The 23679-nt window shown below is 45.0% G+C and overlaps 1 protein-coding gene across 2 annotated transcripts in view; it reads left to right on the forward strand.

Annotated features, from left to right (window-relative positions):
• The window catches only part of ssbp4 (single stranded DNA binding protein 4), an 82688-nt gene that overhangs the window by 14980 nt on the left and 44029 nt on the right, over positions 1 to 23679 (forward strand). For both annotated transcript variants that reach the window (XM_005727079.2, XM_005727080.2), the window contains exons 3-4: positions 500 to 561; positions 8885 to 8969. In XM_005727079.2, the coding sequence (XP_005727136.1) occupies positions 500 to 561; positions 8885 to 8969 (147 nt within the window). The remainder of the gene's footprint in view (positions 1 to 499; positions 562 to 8884; positions 8970 to 23679) is intronic.

Consider the following 23679-nt stretch of genomic DNA (forward strand, 5'->3'; position numbering starts at 1 on the left):
TGTGTGTGTGTGTGTGTGTGTGTTAGCGCACAAGACAGAGCACATATAGGAAAGAAATGGAGATCTTCCAGCTGTCATGCTGTCCTCATTGACTGTGGTGAAGGATCTCTCGGGTTGTATATACGAGTCTGTGTGTGTAGAGTCGTGTTAGCAGGAGTGTGTGAAGCAGGCAGTTGGTCTGCTATCTGTCACCGGATCTTATCTCGGTGTCCAGATACAGACAGGAGCTCTGCTGGTTTGTGAGGGCAGCAGAGAGGACCGCCGCTTCAAGACAGTCGCAGTTTCTTATCCACAAACTCGGCACCGCGCTGCTCTGCAGAGCGCCATGCTTCTGATCGGCCTACTTTCCTATGCGACTGTCGCTCTGTCAGTCTAAAGTTGGGAGGACAGCTGAGCAAAATGATTACATTATGCATTAAATATGCTGCAGTGTCCAATTTTTCATTTTTCTCCTCTGTCTCCTTCAACCCTCTTTCTCCGTCCTGCTTCTTTCTAACAGATCCGATGGGAGAAGAACATCACGCTTGGAGAACCTCCTGGATTTTTACACTCATGGTGGTGGTATGTATACACTGATCTGTACTTTTCTATTTTTCTTGGCTACATACGCTTTTGTTTTTTCCAGCAGTTCACATGTATACTGTAAAGGTACCCTTAATGGAATAAAAGGAAGTGCAGAGGTGGAGAAGGACGGTAATTGCAGGGAATGCTAAGTGCATCATCTCACACATGTTTAAATGCTGCACTCCTGGCATCCCTCTGACTGACAAGTGAGTTAACGTCCCCTGGTCTGTTATTTAAACTGCTTTTTTATACCTCTCATTGAAGTGTGTGCACTGCTCAATTAGAGTCAAATTCGGAGACAGATCCTCTGTCCTGTGACAGTGTTTATAGTAAGTCCAAACTGAGTAAAAAGCTAGCTGTAGGGAGATGCAGTGTGTATCTGTTATCCTCCAAAATGAGGGTAACAGCACATATTTTCAGACAGTCTGCCCGAGGAGATGTTGATAGTGTTGTAATGGGCTGTACACATGCGAAGGGTGAAAAATTGGGTAAAAAATGAAATTAACAAAGACAGTTGGAAGTTGGAAAGACAGCTCAGTGGCTGTGAGTACCAGATGTTTGGTTTTCAAAATGTTCAGCGAGAACGTAGGCACCCTCTGTCCAATGGTAAATGGCCTACATTTGTATAGCGCTTTTCTAGTCCCCTAAGGACCCCAAAGCGCTTCACACTACATTCAGTCATCCACACACACATTCACACACTGGCGATGGCAAGCTACATTGTAGCCACAGCTGCCCTGGGGCGCACTGACAGAGGCGAGGCTGCCGGACACTGGTGCCACCGGGCCCTCTGACCACCACCAGTCAGGGGTTTTAGAAACGTAGAAATAATTTTTATAATTTCGCATCTGTGATCTTCCGCGGTAGATCCTAAATCAAATAATCACGATGTGCATGAAATGCAGACGTTCAGCTTTAATCCAAGTAGTTTTAACCCTAACCCGTTTTTGTACAATGGCCTCCATTTTTCAGAGGCTCATATGTAATCAGACCGTAGACTGACGAGCAGTCTCATAGCCAGGTGAGTCCTGTTCCCTCTTCTTTTTTTCTCATGACAAATTGAGCAGATAAGCGATCTGCTGCTGATTCCAAGTGTTAAGCTTGAATTTGATATCCGTTGATATCCAACCAAATGATGTTAGTGTTCTTTACTTGGTTAAGGACATGTGGAGAGAACGTTCTTAGGAGGCAGGAGTACCACTGTCCACATCTGGGATCAATCAAAGTGCAAACTGCTGGTTACAGCCAAGATTAGACTTGACTTGGCCAGAAAACATCTAAGAGTGTGCCTACTTGTGGAAAAAGATTGTTTGGACAGATGAAACCCAGGTTAACTTTTACCAGCCTGATGGGAAGAGAAACATTTGGAAAAGGAAAGGAAGCGCTCATTACCTGTCAAACACAGTGGAGGCAGTCATGTCTTGGGAATGTATGGCTGCTAATGGAACCGCGTCACTAGTGGTTACTGATGACGTGACTGCAGATAGAGGTAGCAGGATGAATTTTGAAGTATAGTTCTGACTGACTTCCTATCTCACCTGCACCTCTGTTGGATATTGTACAGAAACGTTATGGCTGCAGTGAATTGGTAAAAAGATCCTTGAAATGTGTTTATTCTTTTGGTGTTTTTAGGATGACTCAGGTATGACTATAAGATAAGGAGTGCGGTTTTTGTCACAGCATGCCACGACCTCGCCTGCTGCGTGGCAATATCAGCGGGTTGAACTAAAATAAACAATGCTCTTTTTTTTAAAGAACCCTGGCATGCACTTGACCCTTCACCTCCTTCTGCGTGTCCGTCCCAGCTGTCCTGCTCCCCTCTGGGGAAGTGAGCCTCCCGGTTGGAAAACCTCTGCTCTGTCATCAAGCTTGTTTGGCCTGATGCTTCATTTAATGGAACACGGCTCTGACGTGGGCCGTGCCTCTTTTCTTTCAGCTCCTTTAAACAAATCTGTCAGATCTCTTAATGCTGGGTAAATAGAAGACACTGTGTTTTTTTTTTTTATCTGGCTGGAAGAACAGGGTCAGTGGAATTACAGCCTGGCACGTACCATGTTTTTCTCCATGTCTGAATTAAAAGGAATAAGAACACCCAAAAGTAGGATTTCCCCTTTCCGCTTGTCAGCCAGCTAATAGAAAATCCAACTCTAATGCGAAGAGGGAGAGAAAACAGGCAGGACAGAAGAAGCTGGGTAGCTGGAACGGACGCAGACAAAGAATCGAGCAGGCAGAGCATCAAGGAGGTTGAGAGGCTGAATCCTCAGCAAGGCAGCAGGAGGGGCAAAGAGAAGGGATAAGAGGTTTGACAGGGCCCGCTTTGTTTGTCATTCATGCTATCCTGCTCATCCCCAAAGCCCCCGGCTGGCCCTGTGTAATAAACCCGGACATGCAGCTTCGTTCATTCATCCTCCAGGCCCCAGTGTGTGTTGTGATTGTGTAGCCTGTTGACACGGTTCATAATGGCCCTTAAAGAACCTGGCTTCTCTCAACCTGACAGCTCTCAATTGGATCACTACCAGTAATACTGACAGAATGACATACACAAACATACAGTGCAGCCCAAGTTTGCTCTTGCCTGAACCAATAACAGCGCTCAGGGAGCCGTGTGTGTGCACGCACGCATGCGTGTGTGTATGAGGCAAATGGAAACTGAGCACTTTTAGTGTATTTTCACTGTACTGATATATTTCAGTAGTGCAGGATATGATACTGTGTGTGTGTGTGTCAGAGAGCAGTTGAAGAGTAGGCTGCTGATTAGCCATGCAGGGCAGGGCAGGCTGAAGTGTAGTATGACCTAGCTAAGGGGCGTCTGTCTGGGCCACGCAGCACGTGGACACGGATACTCAGTGGGAGTGGGGTCTGGGGGGTTGGCTGTGGGAGGAGAAAGAGGGCGGAGCCCCCTGTCCATCCCTAAACCAGCCGGCACCCCCTCTCCCCCCCTCCCCCCTCCAACCTCCAGCCTCCCCCAAAACAAAAGCTCCAGATGGTAGGAAAGCCACCAGCCTCCCTCATCCCTCACCCTTCTCCCCCCACCCCTCCCTCAACCTTTGTCTGGAGGCCTGTCCCTTTGTTTGCGGAAGAGAGACCCCCGAATGGATTAACTCTTTACATTCCAGCCTCTTTTGTGTTAAAAAGCCAAATCTAAGACCCCGACCCCACAGCCACCCCGGCCCCCTCCCCCCCTTTTAGTGTCTCATTGGGGCTTTCTTCCCTCTGTCTTTGCCTCTGTGGCTGTTTCCTGTAGGGCACCGATGGTTGGTAGGTGGGGGGGGGGCTTCAGAATAAGAGCGTGGCTCTAAGAAGGGGGAAGGGGAGGGAGGCTGGTAGCGGGGGTCACTCATCCACGTCTGTTGTTATGGGTGGACGGATAAAGAAAAGGCTCAGTGAGGGCTGCAGGTGTTGATTGTGTCATTAGCTCGCTCTCTATTGGCCGCCGCTAGTTGTCTCCTCCTTATCCCAAAATCGATTGCTTTAACCAGTTTTCACTGGATGGCCACTGAATTCTCCTTCATCCCAGTGCACACACACACAGGCACAACAACAGTATGTACTGTAGAGGGATCTTCTCTGTGATAGCCTCTAGCTGAAATTCTTGTTTGTGGGGGCAGAGCAAACAAAGTGAGAGTAGCCATCCGATGCTCCCAAATGTCTGGACTGTTCTTTGACATCCTTCTGTATTTCATCCTGTTTAGTCCCCTTTATTTTTGCCTAAATAATCATTTATTCTCACTCTTGATTGCTTTTTATCTTTTGTTTTTAAGTGATGGTGATTAAACTGTAATTTTGTTGGTTTATATTCCAAGGGGGAGATACACTACATGTAAATATAGGCTACTTTTAGACTGCTCCCTTACTCATAAGGGGTCACCACAGCGGGTTGCTCAGCACATTTTGATTTGTCAGAATTTCCTGTTTCAACCCCCACGGGATCTGTGTCTCCTTCCAGTAACAAGGAAGAGACACAAACAGGGGATTTTTTGATTCTTGGCTGAATAGTGGTGGTAAATACATGTAAACATAATCCATTATTAATGCTAGCGTCACCAGCAGTGAAATCCTCTACAGTGACAGAGACCTCAACAGCTGTGATAGTTGTTTGGCGGTAACATGAAGTGTAAGCACAGAACAAGGACGATTAAACAAGATGCGCCTTGCTTGCTTGCTAACATGCTAGCTAGCTTTGTGTCACAGGCATCTGCAGCCTTTCTCAGTTTAAGAAGTCTGTGTAGACTTAAAGTTTGAAGTCTCTTCTTCATACTTTTTAGTAAAAAGTTATGAGCTCCAAGTTTAATAACACTGTCTTAGTTTCAGTGGTGATGGCCAAGCAATGCATATGCAACACTAGGAGGTAGCACTTTACTATAACTCACACTTAATACAGTCAAATCAGTGGAAACCTGGAAAATCTGAAAAGCATACAGTTTACTGCAGTGAGCCGAATTTAACTTTGCACAGTGTGTGAGAGTTGGATGAACTGAAATCAAAGGTTTCCTTATTCTGTCAGTTATCTCATGGTGCGAATACAGTATAAAAGAAATTTGGTGATTTGGTGTCTTACTTTACTAAAGTTATCAAAAGGTCGCTTACTGAACTTAAATTGGTTCAGTCCAGAAGAATTAGTTCCCGTCACACAGGCCTAGAGACTTCTTGGCAACCAACCGTGTGTATTCCCCGATTGATTGGCGAGTGGTTGCTGGCACTCACTAGGTGCTATTAGTCACAAAGAGGTTGATTTCAGTGCGTTGGTTTGACACAGTGGCTGCCAGCAACTTCACCAACTGTAGGTGAATATAACTTCTTGCCAACTGGTTTCCAGGCCTGTGTGGTGGTGTCTGACTTTCAGATACTACTCTGTCGACCAAGTGCAAATGTTTGTGAAATCGGCGAAAGTTGAAAGAATACTGTTTTGGGATTCCTAGACAGACAAAATGTTTCCTATTAGCCATGTCATGCACAGTTATCCCCCCTGCAAGGAGAGGAGGCCCGAATGTCTTTGCTGTTACTGCGTAATTATTCTGGGCATCATTAAGCTTGATCACTAAGCCTCAGTCACTGCCTCTGTGACTGTTGTTCTGTGTGAGCGGGCTCTTTGTCTTTGGGTCTCAAGTTTGACAGCTTAATTTTTCTCGTGGGTCAGGTTTGTTTTGCAGGACTTTCTTCAGTCACAGTTACTGTATTATTACACCATTTCCAAAGGCAGGTCCTGTGACGGACAGGGAACCTGTTCAAGGTGTAACTCTCCTCGTGCCCTGGGATAGACTCCGGCCGCTCTCTGCTACCTAAGGTTGAGAAAACAGACTGTTGAATGAGCACATGGAGCATTTCTGGTTTATAAGGCACGATGATGATAAATGATAAATGCGCTGAGTTTTTTTCTTTTATACTCGTGCCGCATCCTGATCTCCATCTCTGTCTTAATTTTTATTTCCGTCTCCCTGCTGACTGACCGACGGACTGAGTGACGCACACAGGATTAAACCAGCTACTAGCAGCCTGCGTGGCTGTCTTTGTTTACCCTCTTTATTGTACTGGAAAAGCACATTGTAACCACTGGCTCTGTGAGGCCACAGTTAATTGCAAATAATTATCGTGATGGCATTTAATTTTAGTAATTGTCATCTTCTGGACGGCTGGACGCTAATCCTTTCCTCCTCCTCTGTTCAGGATACAAAGAGCGCGTGTGTTTGTGTGCGCCGGCCACGCTGGCTCGTATATTTTAGTCTCGTTTCTGATTTGAATAAATAAAAGAGTTTATATGACCCCCAAGCTGTAATTTAAATCTCTCCTGTGACTCTTCAAAGTAAGAGCTGTTAAACTTTGCATCCTTTGTACAGAGTCGTGTGGCTTAAACCACCAGTTACATCCCATAATACTATAAAGAGCTTCCCATGATGAGATGATTAGATTGAAATGATTAGATAATTGGATAGAAATTTTACTATAACAAGGGTGTGCAAGATTTCTCGCAGATTGCTGTTGCTAATTAACTGCAAATGTTGACTCCCTAGATCATTTCTACAGATTAGCTTTTCTGAAAAGGATGGGACAACAACTGTGTGTTATTCTTCTAAATGTGGGTGGCTCTATATTAAAAAGGAAAAAAAAAAGGCGCCGACAATGGTCCCATCCGACATATACCTGGATTCGGTCCTACCGATGCACTGAAGCTGCCCTATGGGGTCTAAATTGGGTGAATATTAGAAAGATTTTGCTCGTTAATCTAACACTTCCTCACACTTTCTGCCTCTCTCTATGCAGAAAAAGTGTAAAACCTCAGAAATAATATCAGAAAAATGAAAGTATTTGTTTCCGCGTTTAGTCCTCTCCGGCAGTGATCCTCCTTCAGATTATGCAGAGAGACGGAATGAGATTTGCCTGCGCCGGCTCAGACAGACGCAGGTCAGCTGTCCAAATCGTAATATATTTCAGACTTCACAGGCCAGGAGATGTTAGATCACCTTCCCCTACCCCTGCGACTGCACCTGGTTGTGTCTTTTCTGTAACAAACTGCAACCCGCGTCCCATTTCATTTCCCCGAGAGCTGATTGGATTTGCGATGGTCGCGCCTTCACACCGCACCTCGTCTCTGACAGAGCAGCAATCTCTTTAACACCAACCGATAGATATGATAATGTACACTGGCTTTATTGCCGAGTGACAGAAGGGCGGCACAACACACAGGCACGCGCACTCACGCACAATGTATTCACCACCAGCTTTGCACAGTCCCGCCCTGTTCCTCGGTGCCCTCCTCGTCTAGAAGGGACCCCAGCGCGCACTGAACGCCTCAGGGCACCGACTCTGCCTTTTAATCTTTAAATACTCTAATAACACATTTCTATTTTAGTTCAGATGCTTTGAAAGGTTGGTACCTCGTGCTGCGGGGTTCAAATTTATTGTTTATTGTTCGTTTTTATTTTTAGGACACCCATTGTTGCACTCTGGTTTCCTTGATGCCCTCAAATAGCAAAGAAAATAAAATAAAAAAAATCAAAGGACAATGAAGGAATGTGTAGATTGCTGATCAACAATGTTCTGTAATAACTATATTCAAGAGATAATAACACAGAAGCATGAAAATCACGCATCCTGCGCAATGAAAAATGACCAGTATGTGACAGGGTGCTGCCGAGCCACTCTCTGACAGTTACGGGCGATCAGCTAATATTTTCTGCTCCATTTCGCAGTCTGTCACATCAAGTGTCACGGCTGTTCCTAACATCAGCACAAAGAATGCATGTTAGAGTTTATTTGCACCTTTAAGTGGCAAAAAAAAAAAATCCTCTCGTGACTTCAGCATTTCTTGTTTTTAATATTCTGTCCGTGAAGTCAGCACCGAGGAGAAGCAGCACTCCTTTATTTCAGTGCAGCAATTAAGGGCCCATTTGGAGCGGGACCTGGTGGCCTCCGATGCTCTGAAGGAGTTGGATTGGTCTAATTAACTAATATGAACACTGCTGATTGGGCAGTAAGTAACATAATCACAGCTGATTGGTCAATAACCTGCAGGTCACCGGGACAGGCCGAGGGGAACATTTGGAGGTCCTTCCTAGTAATTTGGACCCGAGCTGCTGGCTGGACTGCGCGATAGTGTGGAGGCTAAAGAGAAGACTGCCGTGGTGTATGTGTGTGTTTGTGTGTGTGTAGCTGGAAAAGTGCTGAGATTTTAAATGGTTTTTAAAGCAAAAATGATCAAATCCGATGCGCTCACTACAAAATATTATTTTTCTGCGGCTAGTCAGACAAAACAAAACAAACAAATGAAAGGTGTCAGCCTTTAAAATTCTGATGACAGTAGAGACATTGATCAGCAGATTTATCAATACTGAAAATAATTGTTAGTCACAGCTAACAGTTGTCATCGTCAACCACGTTGTCAGGTCAGCTCTGCCGTTTCTGTTGGACGCGTTTTGATCACATAATATCTCGTTCATATCATAATGTTGTTAATTTTAAAACACGTGTTCCTAGAAACTTTTGCAGTCAGGGCCAAGAATCAGCCAATCACACTGATGTTTCGGTTCATCGGTGCCGTTTTATGTTCTTTGGATGGTTCTGTTGAGACAACATTGAAAAGTGCTGTCACCGGAGCTCGTGACTCATACTGACGTTGACGGCTTCTTGGTCTATTTTTGAAAAGTTTGTCTCAAACTGAGCTATCAAGAAATCATTTTATACCTGCTCTGCTTTTTAAACATCTACATGATATTCTTCTGCTTCTGTTAACACTTCTGTTTTAACCACTTTTTGCCATGAACCTGGTGTGTCTGTAGCCTACAGATGAAAGTGTCTAACTGCTGTTACTGTCCTGTGTGCACAGTGTATTCTGGGATCTGTACTGCGCTGCCCCGGACCGGAGGGAGACGTGCGAACATTCCAGCGAGGCCAAGGCTTTCCATGACTATGTGAGTGAACTTAACCAACCCTCCCGCCGTGTACAAGTACACACACATCCACATGCTCGTGAACACCCATGATCACACAGACCGTGCATCAGAAAGAAGGGACTATCCTGTTTGAGATAATGCTGCTGGTTCTTGTTTTGACACGTTTGTTTCTTACCGTCTGCGCGTCTGCTCTTCCTGGTTGCAGCCTCCGTTTGTGGACGGGGCTCGCTGCGAGCCAGACGTCTGAAATGGCGTGCTTTTAAAAAATGCAACACCCGTGAACACCACTTGTATATTTTATGGGAAAGCCCTTAGACTTCCATCTTTGAATTTTTAAAATCCAATTGGGTGTTTGTGGCAACGTTCAATATTTAACTCGATCTAACTGATTACATATATTTTTCCTATCAGCTGCTTCAGCGGTGCAGCTCAGCTGGTGGCCACACTTCCTGTTCTAGTGAATCTGTCGCCGAGGTTAAAGGTCACTGTACTGCCTGACTATTTATCGTTCCACTCGTGGCTTCAGTAAAGGTCAAATCACATGAAGCAGCTGGTTGATCGCACCATTACATCTACACACACATTTGCACACAATAGCTGCTTATGATAGTTGTGGCAGAGGATGGCCCGGGTGCTGCAAGGTCAGGGCCTGAGCCCCCCGTGACCCCTGTCGTCTGCACAGTTGATCAGACCAGTAGATCAAACGTGCACGTTTTCTGCAGGCCAGCACAAAGCGAGCGTCTGTTTTCTCGTGACTGCGGACCACGCAGGCTTAACCTCCTCACTTTGTCATCTTTTTTCAAAGTGTTTTTTTGTTCTTTAGCTGCAAGGGTTTTCTCTTTTGGCTTGTCCACACTATGATAAATATTTGCATCATGCCGCATGGTGTATATTTGAGTAAGGATTACACGGTGTGCGAATGTTGACTGGACAGACTGCTTCAGCTGCGAGATTATCGTTCCACCCGGGCAGAAGTTAAACCTGAAATGGATTAGAGGCACGGTTCTCGCCATCCGCGTTTCATTCAGGCCGTTTTAACTCGTAGCCTGTCACCCGTCCAGTTGAACTCTCTTATGAGGTTTGACGGCAAAAGTGCGAGCGCTTGTCAGCTGAACAGATTACATCTGTCGCGCATGTACCATGCATGTCTGCGCGGGCACTAGTTGATGTGTGCGTCTCCTCGCCTCGTCTCTGTGTGTGTGCATGTGTTGGACCACCATAAGATTAATTACATGGTTAATTAAACCTAGTAGTTAATTAAATCTGACAACTGTGTCTAATTAATCTAAATGCCATATAATTTCCTACACCTTTCTCCAGAGGTAGGCCAGCTGGATACCTGCATGTCAGCTATTTAACGGCTCTGGTTTGACAACCCTGGTCAATATATGTCTGAACCTCTGGCTTGAAATTCTGCCAACCTGCCGACATATTTTAAACGTGTTTCAGTCTTTGTTTGCGTAAACTGGTTAGCTGAGAATCCGAATCGCTGCTGCTGCTCCTCGGCATTGGACTGCATAGACAAAACATAGAGTCAAGCTGCAGTTTAGGGGTTAAAGTGCTGATGTGAATCAGAGGTTCAGACGTATATTGAGCTTGTTTTTACTAAAATATAGTAAAGATAGGTAGAGAGAGGAGGCAGGTGCTCTGTTGGTGTTGTGGTAAAGTGATAAACGCATCCTAAAGGGGAACTTGATGAGCATTTAGAACTGCTGAGACGCTCTGTTTTTGATCTTCGACCTCACTCAAGTTCACAAGGTCAGCCTGTGCGAACTCTCAGCTCACGACTGCTGATTTGCTGCGATTAGGAGTTTAAAGATAGAAATATTTGTCATTTTATGGTTTCGCTTAGTGATGCATGCGATGTGCAGGTGTTTCACTTTCAACTTTCAAAAAAAGCTAGTGCAGCCTTCCGATTTGAGATAGACACAAGGTGCAGGATACTGTTTGCACACAAATGCAGAAATCTGAATACAAATCCAACGAAAAAGAAAGTGTAGAAAAACTGCATTTTACGCAGGGTCCTCTTTTATAAATCATTGTACCCACGTACTTCCTTATTTAATCAATGGCATATAAAATCAGTGTTTGCACCTCAAGTTATTGGACACGGCAATTAAAAGAAACACAAGAAAGAAGCACAAATTTCACAGAATTTAAAACTCAGACGCTCACCTGAGAAGTGGGGAAAAGAAACGGTCTCAAATCTGTAATCGTGAATGGCAAAAAGTGCAAAAATGTCACGCAGGTTATCGCCTTGGCGAGGACCACAGCAGAGAGGAAAAGGAAAGGCTGTAATACAAATAAGAGACAAAAAGGCATCAGTTCACACAAGCAAAGCAGGCGGCTATTTATAGCTCCCGCAATTAATTTAGTGTATGCTATGAAGAGCAAATTCTCTATATCAACATAGGTAGGCGTGTTTGAGAGGCAGAAACAACTATATTTATGAGAAGCAGCTGTCCGTTTTATCTTATGTTTACATACTTTCACTTTTCACCTTTGCTTTCACTCACTGGTTTGGTATAGCCACAAAACTAGTTAGTGATGTTTAGGACAAAAAGACTGCACCTGGGTTAAAATATCGTCTTGAATGTGCTTGAAAATCCAGGCCAAAGGTCAAAAGGAAAGAAAAACGTGTGCCATCAGTTTGAGTCGGTAATTGAAAAAAAAGAAAAAAAAAGAAAGAAAGTTTGAGTCGGTAATCGTGGACCTCGTGCTACCTTATTATAAAAGAAAACTATAAATTATACTGCTTTGAATTCATGCTTTGCTAAGTAAAGTTGCAGAGTTGTTTTGGATTAGGAGTCCTAATAAAGCGTAGAGGGTGTGGCAGAGGCTCTGACAGTGCACGACAAGGTGCGAGAAAGCACATGTGCTATTGTGACCATTCCCGCACGTGTCTTTGTGCGTCTGCGTGACGGCGAGAGCCAGAGCATCGGGGTCGAAGCGCGTGAATCCCCAGGGTGACGAGGGGTCTGTCTGCCTCTGATTAACTCTGGCTCCTCGGTCCCCGCAGACTGACGGCCCGATCGAGTCTCTATCAAGGCCCCTTGCTGATAACGGCTCCCTCGCTCCCCCGAGTCCGCCCGGATCACGGAGTGAAAAACAACACGGCTCCCGGGAGCCGCGCACTCCACTCTGTGTGCAGCTCAGCAGGAGCGGTGGAAGGGGAACGTGTGTGAGATAAACCAGGATTGCTTTTGTTTTTATTAATGCTTCTTCTTACATGTAATTTATGGTCTGCCTGGCCTCTATAGAGGTGTACGCTGTCACTTTGCTGCGGATAACAATGAGAAAATATCAGCAAAGAGCCATAAAATTGATATCTATATATCTGCTTATTTGTTTCCGCAAACTAATTTGGTTGCCAGGCAACGCTGAGCCGGAGTACAGTCTTAGTTACAGATTTGGTTTGGCTCAGCTCAGTTTGGCTCAATTTGGCCCGATTTGAAGGCACCTCTTACTCAGCCCTGTCCTGCTGGCCCCCTCTGAGAGCAATGATGTAGACTTTGTGGACTCTCCAGTTTGGGAAAGATAATGGAATATAATGTGCTAATCCCCAGATCTGGGGACTGGTTGACAGCTAATCCAGGGGAATGTGGTGGGATTGGAGCCCTGGCCTCCCTCCCAGAACTGGAGGCCTCTGACTAGAAGGGTAGCTAGTTGCTTTCACCCTTGAATGGCGAATCTGCTATCGTAGACACTCTCACGTAAACACTCCCACTTGCAGCAGCGCTTGTGTGCATATCCCACTCCCACGCGCTCTCATGCAAATGAATACACGCACTCAAAGTAAGCGAGATGATGCCGTATCATAAAGAGCTGGAACAGCCTGAAGTCTTGTACCTCTGTAAAGTAATTTGAGTGTTCGCTCTTGTCGTCTTAATTGTCGGAATTGTGTTTCTGTCCTTCCTCTTCACGTCGCCCTTTAATCACGTTTATTTCCTAAAAGAGATCCGCGCATCTCATGGTCCTCTTTTCTGCTGGAATTTGGATGTTCCTCAAAAGAGCACTTTGTTGAGGAAATGTGTTTGATTATAAGAACATGGCACGTCTTTAGTAACTCAATATGAATGATTAAAGCACGCGAGCTTTGTGATGAAGAAAGCATACATATTGACGGACGAGCAAGCACACACACAGAGAACGAGTCGCTGTCTTCTCCATCTCAGACACGCGCGCATGCACTTTCAGTCTCAAACAAACAGTCTTTCAGGAAGCGATCCGCTCGCCTCGCTGCTGCAAACATTTTGCTTTGCCCCAGCCAGAGGTCGCAACCCCAAACATCTGCGATTCACGCCAATCCGGGTTCACCGCCTGCAGAGCATCACGGATTTAGTGCCACAAGTGCGTCACTCACGTCGCAGTGCTTCACTGACTCCTCTCAGCTCTCGGCTTACTGATGCAAACTGTCACGATAATGGCTGAGATGGAGGAGTCAAAAACAGGGATTCAGCTTTGAACGTTTCACCTCTTCCCGAAATAGAGCGCATTAAGAAAACCGTCATGAAAGCCCTCGTGAACATGATAAGGCGCTCGAGCATTAGCTGCATATTTGATTGTTTGATCGACAGAAAATTTTAACACTTTGAAAATGCAGTCTGACGTTCTGTCTTTACATCAGCAAAACTTCCATTTAAATTTTTTTTAAATTTTCAGTTTGTCTGCTAATTACGTTCTTGATTGATGTCAAAAAAGTCAGAAAATATTCCCCGCCAGTGTTTTTCAGAGACCAAAAAGACATTACTTACAGTCTTGTTTCACCATTCTGAAATCATATTTGCTTTTATTAAAACACTAACAGATTAATGACAGTCAAACAGTTGTCAGTATATTTTCTGTTGGTTGACCGATTGATTGAGTAATTAACTTCTTGCTTCTGCTCTACACTGAGTCACTTCAACCAGGAAAACGAGTGCCGCAGCCCTAATCTGATCTCTTCCCAGCATGCCGTTTGCAGACCGTAGATAGATGGAGATGCAGTGTTGGCTGTTGCCTGGCTATTCTTTGAGCGGGTTAAACATTTGTTAGGCTCGACCACAGTAACAGGTGGCACGATGGGAGGAGCTGCGCTCTGTAAACAAGCGTTGATAGCCAAGCCTTTGTCTGGACTCTGTGTGGGATTTTGTGTGGTTTTTTTCATCACTGCTACTCACTACGTTACCAGGTGCTCACTTGCCATTTTTTTTATGCCACACGTCTGCATGAAACCTTCCTTCCCTGTCAAAGCGCTCTTTGTCCCCTTCCTTTTTTTTTCTTCATGAAATTTACTCATCCTGCACCGTTTTTTTCCTGCTTCAGTTCCTCTCAGGTCTTTTTCGCCATCCTCCAACCCCCTCCCGCCGTGCTTTCTTTGCCTTCCTCTCTGTTCCACGCTCTCTTTCTTATTCCTCCCCCTCTCTCCTTCGCCGCCCTCCCTCCCTCTCACAGGAGATTGATTGGGTAATCTGGCTGGGTGCCAGCAGTGCCCGCTTCCTTGCTCGGGGGAAGGAGAGAAGCAGGGGCGACATGACGACATGCAGGAATAATAATAACATCCATAATATAGGCAGAGTAGGTATGGATGGAGGCATGAGGACAGAAAGCGAGAGAGAACGCAGAGGACTGGAGTCTGCGTTGGCACAGCGATATCTTCCTCTCACAGATTCTGCTGGCTGTTTTCACTTTAAATATAGCCTACACACCATGGTGTGCCACAGCATTGTGTCTCCATTCCTGTCCGTCTCCCGTCTTCTCTACCTTTCTGCCACCACCACCGCCTCCTCTGTTCACGCCCGTGTCGTCTTTTAATATCAAACAGTGCGTGGAGTGCAGGCTGCAGGCAGACGGGCGCTGAGCGAGAGGACGCCGTCTTTGTGTGCCGTTGTTTACCGTTGTTACAGTCTAAATGAAAAAGGCCGGTCGGCTCCTCTGTCTGTGTATACCTTTCGCTATCTGAGGAAGGCAGCAAAGCCTGAAAGTGCTGCCCTCAAGCTGCGTGCGTGTTCGGCTGGAGGTCTGCAAGTGACAGAAGCAGAAGATCAAATGTTGCTTATGATTCCCTTCCTTGCAGGTTCATTCTGGGCAAGCTTAAACCGAGCTGCGGTTTAGCATTTGATCTCAGCTATGTAAGCACGAGCCGCTGGATCTGTGTTTGACAGGGACAGACCGGGACATGGACGGATGCAGACGACCATCCGGGGACAGAGACGGGGAGGGGATGTTTCTGTGCAGGGAGAATGAGGTGTGCGAAGGCACTAGGGACTCTTTTTGAAGTCTGCATGTTTTGCAGTTTATCTGAGTTTTGGTACTAGCTATGCTTTGCGTCCCACTAGCCAGAGCAGCGTAAATGCCATCAATCTGCCCGCGCAAAGTTATTGTAGAAGCCAGGCCCTGCAGCGTATACTTTCCCTCCTTGCATGCAGATTTCCAACCCAGTCCCATTTAATTTCCCTAACCCAGTTACCCATGAATACCCTCTTAGTTGCAACATCATCATCCATAAAATTTAAACGAATGCTTTAAATGAATACTACATTCAGGGGAATAGTGAAAACTCCTTGGGGCATTTGTTTATCTCTCCCTATGAAACTAGCGGGTGAACGCTGCCAATTCTCTTTCAGTTTAGTCATTTTCAGGAAACAAATTATGGCTCAATAATTAAAAAAAGCAGCATTCATCACTTGTTTGCCCTCGACTGTAACCAGTTTACTGTGGAGAATTGAAGTGAGCAATTTGTCAGGGGGCTGGAAGTTTGAGGGCGACCTTCCGTGCTGGGGGTGCCTGCGATGCTTCTCTTGGCAAGCCTGCATCACGCAAGCCTGCCCGCACGCACACACGCACACATTCACTCCCTCCCCTCTTTCTCACCATCTTTGAAGCTCCCTGACACCGGCGACTTCCAAACCACATCCATTTATCCATTTATCCATTGTGTAAAAACACACTGTCCGGCTTGGAACGGCATAAATTACTGCAATTATGATGCTTCTGCTGTCTTTGTTTCAGCTTACTTTGAACTTTCCTTTGGCAGGCTGCTCTGACTCTGTGTTTTTATAACTTTGTGTCCCAAGTCTCAGAGGAGAGGGCAGAACAACCTGGTAGAAGCTTAGACGAGTGTGTGGTTACTGTCGATTTTACTGTTTCACTGAGTAAATTTCTTCAAAGTGAAACGACTCTGCTGGTCTCCAGTCAGCTTTCCCAGCTGTGGCGCTCCCCCGTTCTCTCCTCCCAGAGAAAAGCTCGGAGCGCTCCATTACTGCCGCTCCTCATTAGGTCTAAAACGTTGACGGCGGTTGCAAGGATTGTCAGGCAGATACGAGCTAAAGCTATGTTTAAGCATACGGTCCCGTTGGTTTAACTGCGAATCGAGAAGCCGTTTCCTTCTTTTAACCAAGATTCATAATTAAGTCAGCTTTCATCAGTGACAAGAGTCTGATTTTAAAGTCGACCGTCATTGTTTCCTTCTGTTCAGGTCCACAAGTACACATTTGCTATCCTTTGAGAAATTTAGCGTGTCATGAACTGACTCAAAGGCTTTGACAAGGAGAGGCAAACATTTCAAATAGGTTGACGGAGGACGGGCCAGCGTTTATAACCTGGAATGCACGGGAGAACCTCCCATGCAGGTCAGGGCTTCCTGAGACGATCGCTTCTGATGACGTCGTCACAAGTTTGTCAAACTGTGCAAATAAGAGACGCACTGAACTGGGAGGTTGTGTTTAAGTGTGTGAGGACACAAAAATCAATAAGATAATAGATTAAATGAGCATTAAATATTTCAGGTCAAGATGGACCGCATGCGGTGTGTGCGTAACAGCAATTGCACATAAAGAAAGCAACCCAGGTTATGCAAGGGATCAATAGAGATATCTTTCATAAGATATGGAGATTGAATGAAGCAGTATCAAGGGCAGGTCTGCTTTCAGAAGTCAGTTTTGTCTTCCTCTCATAGCCTTGCGTCTTTTCTTTAAAGCGTGCCGTCCTTTACTGTCCTGAATCATGTTCAGTTTATGCCTTTTGGCCTTTTGGGTGAATAGAAAACAAGTAGAACTTTTCATTCAGACTAGAAATGACAAAAAGTGTAAAAAAGAAGAAAACTGAAATCGCTTTGAGTAAAAACATTTGAGATCATCACTCACCTGAATTGTGGTGGCCAGACAGTCTGTGTTTAGCACAAAAACCTTCCTGAACCTGGAAGTGGGCACGTCGTTCCTGCCACACATGGTTTCTATGGAATACTGAGCTTCCTCCCATGATTATTTATGGTTGTTCCCACTGACAGCCAACTGCATCCCATGAAAACTAAGTTAGAAACCAGCTTAACTTTTACATAACCTGAGTTTTTCTCAGTGACTAGCACTCACCTGTTCATCCATGATATGATCTGGTTAATTCAAACATTGCAAATTTGGAGCGGCAGCTTTAAATTGCTTTGAGAAACTAACAGTTTGTGGCAACTTTCAGAGGAAGTCTTTTCACTTCCTCCCTCATGTTAGTCTTTTTTCCTCTCAGACACTTTGAGCCTTATCCTTTCAAACACCGTAATTTCTCTAAAAGATGCTCCTCGGCTTTTTGTTTTCTTTTTCATATCTTTGTCCACTCTCACATCGCTCTTCTCTCTCGTGCATGCACACTCACACACATGCACACACAGACACAGTCTATCCTGCCCTTTCTCCTCTGCCTCTCTTTGTAGCAGTGGGCAGGCTTGTAACTGGCAGACATTGCAGCTTGGCACAGTGTGTCCCTGGAACTGTGTGTGTGTGTGTGTGTGTGTCTGCTGTCTCCTACTGCTCTGCCAGTCCACCAGTCTCAAGTACCAGCTGGGCACCCAAACTCACAACCAAAATAAACTGGCGGCCCTAAGCCCATTGGTTGGTGTGTATGTGTGCATGTGTGTGTGCGCGCGTTCTGGTGAGTGCATGCACGTGTTCATGGCTGTGTGTGTGTGCGAGCGCGTGATGCCGATTGGACGCCCTTCTTATTAAGTCTCATTGAAGCGAGGGGTGACACAAACACAGACCTTCCTCAGATGAATGCCTGAGATGTTCGCCTGTCTCAACTTTGCATTACAGTGAGGCCCTCCCTGCTAGGATTAAAGACTAAAACAATTACAAAGCCTTATTTGCAATTTAAATTCTCCCAAATGCAGACTTAATCCCCATTTTCCAAAGGCAGCAATACTGAGAGGCGGAATAAATGTGTGAGAGAGATCCAATTCAAGCCTCTGTTGGGGTTTCTGTTGCTAAAATAACACTTATAAGTTATAGGGGGGGGGATAATGAATGTGCTTTGAGTTGGTTGAGTTATGTTTGGAGAACAGTTTGCTTCTGTTAAAAGCTCGTCTTGGTAATGACGGGATGAATGTTGCAGAATCAGCAGGGGGGCTGATTTTTTTTTCTTTTTTACGCCATTTGTGCAGAGAGACGACTTCACATCCTCTGAAGTATTTGCATTTATGTTGTTTGCGTTTAGAAATTCACGTGTGCGCACGTTAAGGTGTCCTGATAGCAGGAGCTGTGGCAGGCATGCTTTACTGCTGCTCGGGGTATATTTACAGACAGTGACTTTAATGCGGTGTAATGATTATTTTTATTCCAGGTACTTCGGCAGCCAGTTCGCTCTGAGTGGAATGACTCCCCATTGGCCCACTGATTACCTCTGTGGCTGCTGCCACACCTGGCTCCTTCAGCTCTCCACTCGCTCCACCATTATAACCTCAGCCTTCCCCCTTTTTATTACTACACCTTCATCTGTTCCCTCCTCCCTCTCTCTGTCTCAGTACACCTTTACTAATGCAACAGTAAGCTGCTCCTTCTTTTTATTAGTCTGCTTTTATGATACAACTCCTCATCTCTTGTAACTTTTCAGATTTAGTGCTATAAATCAATCTGCCTATTTCATAGATATGCATATATATATTTGTTTACCTGTTTTAACCTTAAAGTACGTAAATATGTTAGGTTAAAAACAGTGGATGGGGATGTCCCGGTCTTCGGATAAACTGCACCGCAGCAGTTTTATTAGATGCCAGATAAATAATAGCCCTCCTAATTATTAAAATTAAAAATGTGTCGATTTCAGCCCGTGCATGTTTGCTGTTCATTCTTAGGTCTCAAACACTTTTGCATTTCTGTCGCTGTTTTCACACATGAACTTTGGACAATGTCTGGGAAATCGAGTCGTTCGCTGTGAATTCACAATTACCGGAAATATTCTCACATCGGCTCGCCTGGACGTTAGCAAGACTTTCTAGCAGAGAGCTGGCAAATTAAAAAAAAAACAAGCAAACACTTAATGTCCACTCTGCTGGGTAAAGTCTCAAAATTCGGCGCTGCACGTGTGAAAATGTCTCAAAATATGCACAACTCTAAATACATCCAATGTGCTTTTTTCTTGTTCCTGCAAGACTTTGTGCATCAGTTACAGTCAGTTTAATTTCAGCTACACTCAACAACTAAACTTTTCCTTTTTTCCGAAGGAAATATGATATATTTATCATTATTATAGGGCGGTAAGTCGCTTTAAGAACAGCATGTATGTGCAGAGAGAGCGACACCTTGTTCAGATTACACAGTTTGAAGTCAGCATGTTTTCCGTTTGTGGCCATTTTATAAGGTCAAGTCTTTTCTTTTAATTCGGCGTCTTCCTTTTCTGGTTCTCATTTGAGCTCAGAGCTCTTGCTTTCTGTCTGCTTCTTCTCTTCAGTTCCTTCATCAGCCACTCTTACTTCGTTTAAAGAAGAGAAAAGTAGCTTTCCCAAGCAACTACAGCGTTAGCTATCGAACAATACTATTTTAAGATTGGCCTCCTTCATTAAATACAGGTAGAAAGTTTGATTTGTACCCATGTACCTATGAGTTATGCATCTAATAATAACCTGTCATGGCTAATGGAAACCTCTAAATTAGTTGTAATGAGTTAATATTCACGGGGACTATTTCAGAGTTCTTTTTTGGGTGGTGGGCAGATCTTGAAATACTCCCGCGATTTCTTTTCATTCATAACTGCAAACAAAGGTGGAAAAAAAGATAAAACCTTGAGTCGAATGTTGTAGTACTTGCTCCACCTCACTCTTTTACGTAGCGATGTCACTGCGATTCCACTTCTAAAAACAGCTTTGGCTGCTTTACAGCGACACACTGAAGAAGCTCAGCTGCGTTTGGGTTTAAGGACAGAGGCCGTCTTTGCTGCACTGTGAGGCTGTTTTTTTTGTGACGTATTTATCTGTTAACTGTTTGTTAGTTTAAATAATCTGTTATGCGTTTTTTTTTTTTTTCCATATTTCCTGAAATATATCTACAGTTATCGTACAGAGCCTATACAGGCTTGGCTCTGTGTGATGTCAGAAAGAGCAAAGTTCCCTTGGTAATCATCTCAGCCGCATGGCTCTGGATGTCACTGCAGACACTCACCTGCTGTTCAGTTCCCTGTTTTACGAGGGGCAGCCAATCAGACGAGAGCTGGTTTAAAGGTAGCCTTAAAAAAAGAGGACCTAAAAGTGCTTATTTGTGGCATAGAGTCCCTTTCAGAAAGAACTGACTGTCTCCAGCAGGAAAACATAAGGAGTTTGTTATTAGAAAATGTCTGCAATTTCTTATAGTAAACATAGACCATTATTATTAGTGTGTCTGTTTGAGCATATGTTTGATGTTGTTCCCCTGAAATCAGAGCAAACCCTGCCCCTGCTGCCGTTTGGGGTTAATTCTTCCGAGAGAGCCGGAAAATCCAAAAATCCACATCGTGTACTTAGCAACAACAGCGACGTGTGAACTTCCAACCTCCGTTGAGCTGTCTGGATCTAAGCCTTCAGATCAGTTATTTATATCTCCCATGATTAAGTTCAGTGGATAAATAGGGCAGCACATCTGTTTCACTATTGACTGGATGCTCGGACCTGTTCGAGCTTTAGCTCGTGCTCACGGAGCCACGCGTGCTTGTGAAAAGACCAAGAGTTGCACAGGGAAGCGCACACGTGTTACTCCTCGTGTGCGTCCTCTCTGCTCTTTCTCGTTTCTTTTTCTTTACACCACATCAGATCTTTAGTGTAAAAAGTGACATTTGGGCCAGAGATCCACTGCACTGCACTCTGTTGCACACTGAAAAGGTCAGCTTTCATTGAAGGAGTGTGTGGGACCAGCCACTGCCTTGTGAGCGTGAGGGAGAAAGAGAGAGGAGTTTCTTTGAATAGCTGGGCCACTTCAGTTTGCTTGGATAAACTATACAGTGGATTCCTGCTTCGTGTCCTCACAGCGTGGACCGTCGCCAGAGTTGCTCTCTTCTGTGCTGAACTGCTCGGTGGATGCTGTAATCTCCTCAGTGCATGGCCAGATTACTGTCTGTTCCATATTGTCTGGTGGCGGGCTGCAGGATGGAGAGAGGGAGGGACGGAGGAGGCTCTGCTCTGATCTGTTGCTACATAAGGAAGATTACCTTTTTATTAATGTATCCATCTGGACATTTGCTATATTTGGTTGTTTGTCCAGTCTGACACACTGTATAAATCTTATGAGATTTAAATCTAAATACATAAAGGCAGAGATTAGACATAAGTGTTATTTCCCAGGAGTTGTTATGAACAAATGAGTAAATCAGAGCGTCATTTAATTGCGATTAGATAGTATTAAAATACTGTAAATGTTGGATTCTCGTCATGAGTAATACCATTAATTTATTATGCTATTAATCTGGAAATGATTTCCCGAAACTGGATGATTTTCAGCAAAGAAAAATGAAGAAATGTGAGTGTTCATTGTGGCCCGCCACCCCACCACCCCACCCTTCCATGCGTCTTCCTCTCCATCTCTTTCTGTCTCCTGTGCACTCCATGCAGAAATGATTTCCATTCCTGCTGAATTAATGAGGTTCTGCTGAACTGAGAAAAGGCAAGGGGAGTGAGTACGCACAAAGGCACACACACATGCACAAGCAGAAGCAAGCTGGGAGACACACACACACACACACACACACTATATCCACTGCTGAAGCCATATTTAAGTCTGCATCCACACTCGCACGCAGACAGTGATTCACTGAGGCTCGGACACTTTTTGGCTTCTTTAAAAAAAAAAAAAAAAAAAAAATTATTTTCCTCCCTTCGCAGCTCAAGTCTGTTTTTTATTTTCAAGTAAATTTCAGGAAATGTTGCAAAGATGAAAGTGTTGGACGACAATCACAAATAAAGCCGAGCCAAACCTGAGGTTCAGTCAGATTTACATGCCTGTATATCCTCCAGTGCAGGCAGTACAGTGCACACGACACACACATACACACAAATATGAGTCAGGCCCCAGAGCTGGGCCCAGTCACCATGGTAACACACTGCTGTGTGTATTAAACAGTACAGTGATTTGGGGCTGTCGGACATCCTTACCCCCACACATAGATGTAGGTGCAGGTTTCCCCTGCTCAGCTCCTCTCTCGGCTTTGGCTGAAGCCACTTTACGCCGACAGAGACGTGAAGCTGTCTCACCAGCCAGAGGCCCGATAAGCCGAGCACCGGCTCGAGTCTGGCTCACGTACCGTAAACGGAGACAGTGGAAACACGTGAAGGAGCGCGCGGTCAAAAGGATGTAATTGCGGTACGTCTGCGCCGCTTGAAAGCTCCATCAAGGATCAGCTGAACAAAGACGAGTAGAAAGTGCCGGCTGATTTTCGGGCAGGTTTCTCCTTTCGTAGCCGGTTTCTCCTCGAGCACGAGTTTTCGGGTTTGCAGCCGTCATGGGAAATGCCAGACTCGTGAACGCGGGCCACCTCCAACCACAAATGATGCTTGAGACCACCTTTAAAGAGCGACAGTATGCAGACTGGGCGTTCTTTCTTATTTCCTTTTTTTCTGGCTTCTTTACTTGCTTTCTTCATTAAATGCACATGATCATGCACATTCAGCCACACACACCAAAAGAGCGACCTCGCTCCTGCTCCCCTCTCTCTGCTGTCTCAGTATTTTTCTTTCCCATTTATCATCACTGAAGCAAAGGAACCGATTCCAATTTCATGTGTTTTCATTCCGTTCCTCTATTTACTTATTTTTTCACCCCCTCCTCTCTGTTTTGATCCCAGGCAACCAGTCAGCAGTCAATAATCTGTTAAATAGCATTGATCGCCACCATTTAGTTTCCTGGCCAGCTACTTAGGTTATAAAGCTGATCAATGGCTTTGAATGGGAACCACCTAGATAGTGGATTGACTGCTGGGACGTGCTCCGCAATCATATAATTTGTCTTCATTTGCTGTTCAATTATTTGCCATAATGGCTGCTGTCAAAAACAGCCTCACGCTGGCCCACAATGGCACGCCGAGCCTCAAACTGTGGCGAGCTCTCCGTGCCAGCGTGCCCGACTCGCTCGGCTCACCTTGACACTGCCCCTCCCCCTCCGCCTCTCTTTCTCACGCCGCTGCTTTCCGACGTCACGGGAAAAACATTAGGCGGTAAACGGCACGAGAGGAGCACTTTCACATGTTGAAATGAGTATGAGACCGTGTGTGTGTGTGTTTGGGGGGAGGGTTATGAGGGGCTTCAGAGAGTGTGATCTCTGAGTGCATGCAGATGGTGCCCATGGATGGATGTGTAGATGAAGCCTGACCCAGACTGGACTTCCTCTTCCCGAGAGCCCCTTCCTGAATTCATTAATCACCTGCTGTATGACATGTTGTGTGTGTGTGTGTGTCCAAGTTTATTTACATGTGTGTGACTTGTGTAATTTCTTTTAGAATAAGTAGAAAAACCTTCAAAGTAAACTTT

Source organism: Pundamilia nyererei, unplaced genomic scaffold, assembly GCF_000239375.1.
Source record: "Pundamilia nyererei isolate P.nyererei 1_Seehausen unplaced genomic scaffold, PunNye1.0 scaffold00023, whole genome shotgun sequence".
Lineage (NCBI taxonomy): Eukaryota > Metazoa > Chordata > Actinopteri > Cichliformes > Cichlidae > Pundamilia > Pundamilia nyererei.